Source organism: Oncorhynchus mykiss, chromosome 25 (assembly GCF_013265735.2).
Source record: "Oncorhynchus mykiss isolate Arlee chromosome 25, USDA_OmykA_1.1, whole genome shotgun sequence".
Lineage (NCBI taxonomy): Eukaryota > Metazoa > Chordata > Actinopteri > Salmoniformes > Salmonidae > Oncorhynchus > Oncorhynchus mykiss.
The window spans coordinates 6513182-6524131 of record NC_048589.1 but is presented as its reverse complement, the minus strand read 5'-3'; the positions used below and the strand labels follow the sequence as shown (position 1 = coordinate 6524131).

The 10950-nt window shown below is 42.4% G+C and overlaps 1 protein-coding gene across 1 annotated transcript; it reads right to left on the bottom strand.

Annotated features, from left to right (window-relative positions):
* Nucleotides 1-5343: 5343 nt before the first annotated feature.
* LOC110511456 (uncharacterized protein KIAA0754) lies at nucleotides 5344-10578 on the bottom strand. The gene is made up of 8 exons (XM_036963027.1): nucleotides 10434-10578; nucleotides 9458-10038; nucleotides 7253-8234; nucleotides 6273-6490; nucleotides 6110-6166; nucleotides 5906-6005; nucleotides 5636-5809; nucleotides 5344-5516 (listed from the first exon to the last, which is right to left on the bottom strand). The coding sequence occupies exons 2-7, from the start codon at nucleotides 9593-9595 to the stop codon at nucleotides 5637-5639; spliced, it is 1668 nt and encodes a 555-aa protein (XP_036818922.1). The 5' UTR covers nucleotides 9596-10038; nucleotides 10434-10578; the 3' UTR covers nucleotides 5344-5516; nucleotide 5636.
* Between the last annotated feature and the right edge of the window lie 372 nt (nucleotides 10579-10950).

The window sequence follows — 10950 nt, the reverse complement described above, 5'->3', positions numbered from 1 at the left end:
TGATTTCTAATTCATTGTACCCTTTTCTCCATCCATTTTCAATCTGATGTTCTAGGCTGCTGAAGCTGAGCTTATCTTTTTGATTCTCTGATCTGTCCATGAATTTTAAAGTATTTATAACTGGACATATTCACTCCATTCTCTCTCTGTGGCGGGTGCCTTTCTGGGGCTGAGACCACTTCTCTGCTGGGCTGAGGAGCCCCTCCCTCTTCTTGTCGTTCTGCCGCAGCTCCCGTCCCACCGCTGGGTTCGCTGTCCACTTGCCTTGTTGGCGCCGACTGGCTCGGACTTGTAGACAGACTTTTCACAGTATCCTCAGAGTCCGATATTCCTTTGATTTCGTCTTTCAGTTGAAGCAGCCAAGACATTCCCTCATCCTCTGATTCCATTAAATCCTCCTTTTCACAGTAATCTTCCATCAATCTTTCCTTTTACTTCAGTCATCTACACCTCCTATTCCACAACTACACACAAGTGCTGTAAATTGTCCTCAGTTAAAGTCCATAAACTTTTCGATTTCATCCAACAACGTTTCCCCCTCTCGACTCATATTGTCCTATTCACGTACCAACAACGACAATGCAGGCAATGGCAAGAAAGCTACACTCCGTTAGGTGCTTAGCCTGCTAACGTTAGCTAGCTAGCTACTCTCCCAATGTCTCTCACTCGTTGTCCGTTCCAGGAATATGGGCCGGTGCTCACATGAAAATAAATCTCAGCGGTGCCTCCAAATTTGATAACCTTCCAATGAATTATCAAATAAACGACAACGCGAACAGTACTGTAACGACCCTGGGTTTCTAAGTGCGGAAATCGACTCTGCACAGTCGCGGCACAGTCGATAGCGCGCCGGACCTCGGGCTCGAAGGTCGAGGGTTCGAGACCTGCTCCCTGCTGTTTCAATACAGTACTTTTTATCATGTCAGCACAGGTCACAGCCGTTTACAGTCTTTCTTTAGTTTTTCATTCTTACTCTTCCCAATTCACTTAAACTACATTTCTTTATTTCCCATGGGCTTCACCAGAGTACCCCCTAGTGGCTGGAACTGTATTAAGCCCCTTACATTTAATTGCTACCTGATTCAAAAGTAGTGGACAGAAATGTGGGCATACTATAATACAAGTTCAAATAAAATAATGACAAGCACATCTTGTTCTTTTTGAATTCAGGTTTTATTAAGTCAGGGTAGCTTGGTGATCATGGCTACGTGTAACAGCATTGAGGTCCCCTCTGGTACCAGAACTGAATTGAGTATTACTAAACCAATATACCCTCAACTATACAGACACACAGCAATGTAGTGCGGCTGACCTGGGTTCAGGACCCACTAGGGGAGTCACCCTACATTCTAAGTTTAGATCATTGGGCCAGTTACCGAAAGGTTGCTGGCTCAAATACCAGAGCCTACAACGTGGGAAAATAAATAATGATGTCGCTGTGCCCTTGAGCAAGGCACTTGTGGGTGTCTCAGAGGGAGTTGGGATATGCAAAAAAAAACATTTCCATTGCACAATTGTGTGTAAATTTAAATGCTCCATCATTCTTGCCAATGCAGGTTCGTAGTGTTGTAATACTGTTGTAATACTGTAGCTACTATTTGACTGGAGTTGGGTCTTGATAGGAAAGACTGAATAAGTAGTAAAGCCCCTGCCAATCAGGACCTCTCAACCCTCCTGCTCTGTCCTCTGTGAACTTCCTGACATTGAACAAGACCTCCATGTTGACTGTGGGTTGCGTGGTGGATAGTGAGCACAGCATGTCAGACTGGAGGGCAGAGGGACACACACAGAAGGCAAACAAAATCATGAGCATTGTTCAGAAATTACACAAATGTGAGAGTCAGTTTGCAATGCCTGGATGTGTATGTTGAAACAGCATGTTCCAGTATGTTTGTGAGCAGTGAATGTGAGTATGTCTGTGCTGTGAATGTGTGTTTCTCACCATGCAGATGATGGGCTCCAGCAGCTTGTCGCTAGGCACATCCATCCAGGTCAATTCTACGGCAGCCGGGTCACCTGGCGAGCACGGGGTCAGAAGGTGATCCACCATCAATTGACTGGTGGCACAGGATGGCCTTCGTACCATCACAAACAACAAAATATCTTAAAATCTCCTAAATTGTAGAGATAGAGACACACCTTTAGTGTGCTGTACAAGAGTGGACTTCAATAGAGTTACCATACAGTATTAGTAGAAACGTTTTAAATAAATCACAAATGACTGAAATTACAGTATAGACAGAGAGATAGTCCTATGTGTTCATCTTATTATATTTCTACAATGCCAAAACAGTGTGTATTATTTGCAACGAAACTGAACCTGTTGGCAAATAATTAACTCAGACGTCAATAGGGATCTGAGCATGGTACTTTCAAGTTAGGCCTACCTTTCCACCCCAGACCGAGTAGGCCTACTGATGCAGAAAAATGTAAGCTTCAACTGCTGGCTAATCTTCTTCCTTGGCTTAACCCAACGAGAGGTCACAATTGTTTCCCTAAAAGCTGTCTGTGTTTAAATGTATTTTATTGTACAGAATGTGAATAGCTTAATCAATTGATAGTGACAGAATTAGATTATTTCCAAATGAAACAACAATATCCCCATATGCATCAGAGTCACGTCTTTCCCAGTTATTCCTATTTTACATCTTGTTTCTAGCATTAAGTATCGCGGACCAAAGCGTTGTTATAGATAACTGTATATAATCACATCTGTTTGATTTTCTACAAAATCTTAAACTAACAGTGTACTTTTTGCCCTTTTCTTTAAGAAAAGGTAGGCCTATGGCATACCCTCTCATACGAACTTAACTTCAAGTCTTAACAGACACAGAGGTGGGCTATTTAAAGAGTGCATGGCGGGTGGAGGAATTGACTAACATATCAATGGATATAGCAACCTATAGCCTAATTTCATCTGTCAAACAGGTAGGCCTACCTCTTATTTCTTAAATAGGAAGAAATAGGCTCCAACACATATCCCTAATTAAAATGAAGACGTTTAAAATGAATAATGTTTACTCCAATTTGCATACTTTCAGCACCATGAGCTGTCCATTTCCGATTGATTGTGCCGTGGCTGCTGCTTCAAGTTTCAGCACCACAATGTAAGTTACTCAAATCTGACTTCTTGTGAGGTCAATAACTCTGATAAACCTTTTTTGTTATATTGAGAGGACCGTTATTAGCATGTTTTAACCACTCCTTTATTATTACTGAAACACGATTCAAAGTGGTAAATATAAAGATCCAGTCCATAAAAAAATTGGAGGCCCCTTACACTTCAGTGTTGTGATGCAAAAATGCTAGCAAAATGTATAGCGCATAGAATTAAAAAGGTATTGTCGGACATTATTAATTCTAATCAGACAGGCTTTTTACATGGACAATATATTGGAGATAATTTTTGAGGCCCATGTTGACAAGATATGTTGACAAGATGTTGGGGAATCACTGGAGGGGAATATTGACCAACTGAGCATCTCTGTGTACATCTCAATAAACACAATATGCAAACTCAACAATGAATACATTTAAACTACACTGCTCAAAAAAATAAAGGGAACACTTAAACAACACAATGTAACTCCAAGTCAATCACACTTCTGTGAAATCAAACTGTCCACTTAGGAAGCAACACTGATTGACAGTACATTTCACATGCTGTTGTGCAAATGGAATAGACAACAGGTGGAAATTATAGGCAATTAGCAAGACACCCCCAATAAAGGAGTGGTTCTGCAGGTGGGGACCACAGACCACTTCTCAGTTCCCATGCTTCCTGGCTGATGTTTTGGTCACGTTTGAATGCTGGCGGTGCTTTCACTCTAGTGGTAGCATGAGACAGAATGGCTCAGGTAGTGCAGCTCATTCAGGATGGCACATCAATGCGAGCTGTGGCAAGAAGGTTTGATGTGTCTGTCAGCGTAGTGTCCAGAGCATGGAGGTGCTACCAGGAGACAGGCCAGTACATCAGGAGACGTGGAGGAGGCCGTAGGAGGGCAACAACCCAGCAGCAGGACCGCTTCCTCCGCCTTTGTGCAAGGAGGAGCAGGAGGAGCACTGCCAGAGCCCTGCAAAATGACCTCCAGCAGGCCACAAATGTGCATGTGTCTGCTCAAACGGTCAGAAACAGACTCCATGAGGGTGGTGTGAGGGCCTGACATCCACAGGTAGGGGTTGTGCTTACAGCCCAACACCGTGCAGGACGTTTTTCAATTGCCAGAGAACACCAAGATTGGCAAATTCACCACTGGCGCACTGTGCTCTTCACAGATGAAAGCAGGTTCACACTGAGCACATGTGACAGATGTGACAGAGTCTGGAGATGCCGTGGAGAACGTTCTGCTGCCTGCAACATCCTCCAGCATGACCGGTTTGGCGGTGGGTCAGTCATGGTGTGGGGTGGCATTTCTTTGGGGGGCCGCACAGCCCTCCATATGCTCGCCAGAGGTAGCCTGACTGCCATTAGGTACCGAGATGAGATCCTCAGACCCCTTGTGAGACCATATGCTGGTGCGGTTGGCCCTGGGTTCCTCCTAATGCAAGACAATGCTAGACCTCATGTGGCAGTAGTGTGTCAGCAGTTCCTGCAAGAGGAAGGCATTGATGCTATGGACTGGCCCGCCCGTTCCCCAGACCTGAATCCAATTGAGCACATCTGGGACATCATGTCTCGCTCCACCACAGACTGTCCAGGAGTTGGCGGATGCTTTAGTTCAGGTCTGGGAGGAGATCCCTCAGGAGACCATCCGCCACCTCATCAGGAGCATGCCCAGGCGTTGTAGGGAGGTCATACAGGCACGTGGAGGCCACACACACTACTGAGCCTCATTTTGACTTGTTTTAAGGACATTACATCAAAGTTGGATCAGCCTGTAGTGTGGTTTTCCACTTTAATTTTGAGTGTGACTCCAAATCCAGACCTCCATGGGTTGATAAATTTGATTTCCATTGATCACTTTTGTGTGATTTTGTTGTCAGCACATTCAACTATGTAAAGAACAAAGTATTTAATAAGAATATTTCATTCATTCAGATCTAGGATGTGTTATTTTAGTATTTTTTTGAGCAGTGTATATTCTGACATGTTACTGTTGTCTTCTTTTCAAGCCACTGACCATCTGTGTGAGATGTAAACAGGATGTACATAAATGGGCATAAACACGTGACACAGATAGTAAAAATATTAACATATAGAAATTCAAAATGCATCTAAATATATTTATTTTTTTAAATATATATGTGTATAAAATATATTTGTCTGTACAGTAAGTAAATGTAGGAAATCCAAAATGCATTTCTGAAATAAAATATATGTGTATAATATACACTTGTCTGTAACGTAAAGCAATGCAGAAGCAATAAGCATTGTAAACGATGATAGAACACATCAAATTACATGAGGACACAAAGGAGAGATTTAATTAAAAAATCATCTTTTAATATTTTTTCATGCTGAAGTTTTTTAACACTGAAAAAATGTATGTTTGGCAAATCCACTCTGGTTAATTGGCCTGTTGGACAAAACAAAAAATAGTTAACATTCTTGCTACCTCAGCCATTTGCTATGTTCAAGTAAAATCTCAGTTAATGATGAATGGATACAATTTGGAAGGATTTTCCAGAGTGATACCTCAGTAAGGTAGACTGTCATGTGGCACAACCATTGGTGCCATGAGGTCAAAGTGTGAAGGAGGGAGCAAGCCAGAGAGCTGTCTAGTAAGCAGTCCAGGCCCATGGCTTGGAGGCTTTGAGTTTGTCCCATCATTGAAATGCATTGTAGGGTATCTGCTGCCCCATAGACCTGCTGGTAGTGGGAAAGGTGTTAGCAGATCACCAGGGACATCTATGATTGGCTGACACAGTCTTGGTTAAACCACTTGTATTCTTAAGCAATATTCACCTGCTTTCATAGAGTAAGGATTCACTCCTTTGGGGACACTGCCAGTGTTCCCCTGATATCCATATGTCCCCATCGGTGGAGGTGGTGGTACACACTTGTTCTGTAAAACACATCAACCATTTTTCCAAATTGTTAGTAATATTATCACAGTTGAAATACAATGGTTGTTCACTGTTTTTAATTTAATTGAATTTAAGTATGTACCTCAGCCTTGGGCTCAGTTTTGTTAACCCATCTGTGCAGAGTTGGATCCCAGACAATCTGAGGAAGAAGATATTAGCAATGTGAAGCAAGCCACAAATTTTTTGAAACAAAATCCACTCTATTGTCTCTACATAGAATATAGTGTTAGGAACCAGTTCCTAACAGATCTGTCTTTGTCCTCAGGTAGATGAACCTCCTTCTTATTAGCTCTTCCACTCCCAAAGACCCAGCTGAGCCAGCCTCCACTGTTATTGTGAACAGCAGGGGTCTGGGGCTCAGCCACCGGCCGGGTGCCAGTCTGGAACTGAGGGTTGGCATCGGAGTGTTCCGGCTTGGTGATGGACATCATAGCAGGATGCTCAACATATCTAAGTCGGACATCTGTAATAAGTGGGAGAAGTCAGGCCACTCTGCTCATGTCACCATACAGAACAATTACTGGCTGACAGATAGGAACGTCTTGCTCTGATACTCTGTTACAACCCAATCTTAACCTACACGCAGTCACAGGGATTACTGGGAGGTTACTCCAGGACTCTGCGATCGCATTGTTTTGGTTGCAAAATCAACAATTCCTTGCATATTATGTGAGGGCTTACAAATTTGACCAATCGCCAAACTATTTCTGCATAAAATAGTCACATCATCACAATATTATCATCGCATAGAACTGACCCATTACCACAGTACAAAAAGAGGGCTCGCAATTTCAACCAATCACTGCACATTTACTGCATAATATGGTTTAATCAAGCCACACGTCAACACAGTTTTATCCCTTGTCAGCGCATTTTTGCAACAAATTGGACAAAACAATTGCACATTGCTATGCAAAATGTCATAATTGTCGCTGCAAAATCTAGCATATTTATCTGCAAATATTTAAAAAATCCATGCGAATCCTGGAGAGATTTACGGCAGTATGAAAATGTATACACTCACTACTGTAAATCGCTCTGGATAAGAGCATCTGCTAAATGACTAAAATGTAAAAGTTAAATGTAGCTAAACCTGTTTTATGTAGAAAATGCATGAAAGTATTACAGATATACACTCACATGAGCCGTACATTTAACCTATCACAACTTATTCTCACGCTATCACAATGGTCATTTCTTTACTAATTAGGTAAGGTTAAGTGACCTCTTCTCTTGGAATAGAAATCCACAGGTGGAATACACGCTCCACCATCCCATTTCCACAGTGGTGCCACCATGGGGATGATGGGAGGTGGTTGTGGATGATTGTTTTCATTCTTCACAGGGACACTGGCTGTGAGGAGGATCTCCTCCCTCTCTGCAGGGACACTAGCCTTTGGGACGATCCACTCCCTGTGCGCAGGGACGCTGGCCTTTGGGAAGATTCCCTTTCTCTGCGCAGTGACACTGGTCATCAGGAGGATCAACTCCCTTTGTGCAGGGGTGAGTTGTGATGCTCTGAGCATCTTATTCTTCTGCGCAGTGATAGAAGCTGCTGGAAGAATCCCCTCCCTCTTTGTAGGGATGAGGACTGGTGCTCGGAGGATCCCCTGCCTATGTACAGGGATGAGGCCTGATGCTCTGAGGATCTCCTCCCTCTGCGCAGTGACACTGGCTGTTTGGAGGATCCCCTTCCTCCGTGCAGGGATGAGGCCTGATGCTCTGAGGATCTCCTCCCTCTGTGCAGTGATGCTAGCTGCTCGGAGAATTCCCTCCCTCGGTGCAGGGACACTGGCTGTTTGGATGATCCCCTTCCTCTGTGCAGGGATGAGGCCTGATGCTCGGCGAATCTCCTCCCTCTCAGCAGGGACACTAGCCCTTGGGACAATCCCCTCCCTGTGCACAGGGACGTTGGCCATTGGGACAATTTCCTCCCTCTGCGCAGTGACAATGGCTGTTTGGAGGATCCCCTCCCTCCGTGCAGGGATGAGGCCTGATGATCGTAGGATCTCCTCCCTCTGTGCATTGATGCTGGCGGCTGAGAGAATCCCCTCCCTCTGTGCAGGGACACTGGCTGTTTGTAGGATACCCTTCCTCTGTGACGGGATGAGGCCTGATGATCGGAGGAGCTTCTCCCTCTGTGCATAGATGCTGGCGGCTGAGAGTATCCCCTTCCTCTGCACAGCAACTTCGGCTGGTGTGATGATCTGAAGGTATAATATAGAGCATATTGTCATTCCCTAAAAAATAAACTCAATAGGAAGGTGTTCTTAATGTTTTGTTCACTCAGGGTAGATCAATCCCTAGCATATACTTTCATTTGTATGTGTACTGATACTGCAAATACACAAATTATATTAATGTTATCTACAATATATTATAATACCATAAGCCTCCCTGCTGCAGGGGCATTTCCTACTACAATTTTAAACAGATTTTCTTCACTTTAGCAATATTTTGTATCTTTGTTAATTTTCACATTTATTGTGTTTGGAATGGCACTGTTACTACAGCATTTGATGTAAGTATGTAGGACAATTACCCATAATGCTCACTGACTGAACATTCAAAATTACCATGGCAATTATTGACGCATTCACATGCCATCAGAAGCTTGGAACCTCAGAGTTAAAGTGAATGTAAGTTATTAGCGTAGAGCTTCCTACTGGTTGATTCTGATACTTCACAAGTGGGAAACTTGAAATCATCATTCCATAATGAGTTAGCGAGTCAGAAATGTCAGAATTTCCTAGTTCCAACTCTAAGGGCCTTCTATGATGTAGGACAGGTCAGTACCCAAATTATTTTACTGTGCCCAGTGCCCACACAGACGTTTATGGTCACACAAGTTGACACCGGTGGATTCAAAATGAGTAGCCTAACAATTATTTATGTGGCCCCAGTTACATTTACAACCAAGATAACCATAGACGGGAAGTTGACAATAGCTTATAATTAGTGTAAATAAATTGTATTTCTATGGTTGCAGTCCTCAAAGATTGAATTGCATTGAATTGAATTAATCAGATCCAATTATTTACTGCCCGTAGGGTGGGGTAAAGCTAGTCATCATTATTATAATCACCATCTCAATCATTATCACCATACCATCATAGACTTATTCTTCTATATCTGAGACTCATCTGACACTACCTTAGATATGGCAGTCTGCAACTCAATACACTGCCCCTGCATGGTGTTCAGCGTCCCCTGCATGTGGTTAATCGACTGCTTAACATCGTTCAGCAGGATCTGAATCTCAAGCCTGCAGGAAATCAGGTGGTTCAACATACTGAGATGACGAGAGGCTTCAGACCATGCCCATTGGACCATCTTTAGGATTCTTTCTCACTTAACACCAATCTTATTAGGAATGTAACTTTGTGCAGAAGATGTTACTATAGTGTTATTTAGAAGAAAAAAAGTGTACTTTGTCAGGTGCCAAAAGGATGACGGGATGTCTCCCTGCTCCAGTGAGCTCTGCTGGCAGGTCTTGCTCACTGTTGGGAGGAACGGGAGCCAAATTAGAGAAAAAATATCTATGGTTGTTCAGCAATGAAACATTCATGGCATAATGGGGATTGTCCTTTCCTGTGAAAAGAATAACAATAGCTGGGGTTTACTTTCTCACTTTTAGATAATGTAATACAATCTTTAAACCCATCAGAAGTGTAGTGCTTACCTCCATGAAAATATTCAGCACTGTTATTTTGGGCTGTATTGTCCCAATGTTGACCACTAGTTCCAACTTGTGATGAGTTCTTGATGAAATTATCAAGTCAACATTTTGTTAGACATTTCAGAGATAGCATTAACAATTGTACATGAGACAGTGCTTCCAGATATTGAGGTATCTTCCTTCTGAGGTATGTAAAAAAAATCTGGTGTGTGAGTACTCACATGAAAGGTATCCATGATTCTTGATTAAGCCAATCGTGTATGTGATTACCATCCTATGGGTCAGGAGCAGGAATTATTGCTACACAGCTTTCAGGCAACTTTGTCTTGGGCCTAGATGAATCATTGAAATACAAGAAATATTGTGAATTTGTGATGCATAATTGCATTGTAATTTGGAATATTCCATCAAAGTTGTTTGTTTTGACAGTCAAAACAACTAACTAACTCTTACGATAAATCACTTGACGTGAGTAACTTGAATTGCCGGAAATAGCTATTATATATTCTGACCTAGACACTGACTTGTGCAATGCCTAATGCATAATCTATGCATGTTATTGGCTCATCATAGTATATAGCAGAGGGTCTCATAGTCCAAAAACAGCATTGGCCATTGGATTGCTCAGTCAAATCAACAAACTTTTACGATTAATCACTTGACTGGAGTAACTTGAGTTCGGAACTAAAACATTAAAAGTAGGCTATAGCTTTACTCATATCCTTACCTTGGACAAGCGTATCTAAAAGGCCTATCCAGTCGTGCGTGAAGATACCTTTAGGCAGATGAATGCGCGGGACGGTTTGAGACACTATCGGTATTGTGAATCTGTCACACTGATATAAAAGCACGTTTTCATTTATAATTTACACTGTAGAATGACCTACAAGCCAATCAGAATCGAGTTTTGAACAATACGGTGTGTTCCATGTAACGTCACAAACATATTCGGCCACTTGCGTCACAGATTACAGTCACTGAACGTGGGTTTAATAGCTATATTGGCTATATGTACATTATATGCACATCGTATTGTATTGAGATTACATTTACTGCCCCACTGAAACTATTTAGCCGAATCCTATGATGATCATGTGTCAAATGTCAGAATCATGGCACATGAAAACATAATGAAATTGACTGCAGATTATAAAATTCACTGTGACACAATAAACCCACTGGGCATCAATGTTGGTTCAATGGAATTACGTTGAACCAACGTGGAATAAAAATTGAATTGATGT

Coding starts and splice junctions, on each gene's coding strand:
- LOC110511456 (XM_036963027.1), bottom strand. CDS start 9,595: ATGAATGTTTCATTGCTGAACAACCATAGATATTTTTTCTCTAATTTG. Junction 8,235..9,457: donor TCCTTTTGGCACCTGACAAA/GTACACTTTTTT, acceptor TTATACCTTCAG/ATCATCACACCAGCCGAAGT. Junction 6,491..7,252: donor TTTCTATTCCAAGAGAAGAG/GTCACTTAACCT, acceptor CACTTATTACAG/ATGTCCGACTTAGATATGTT.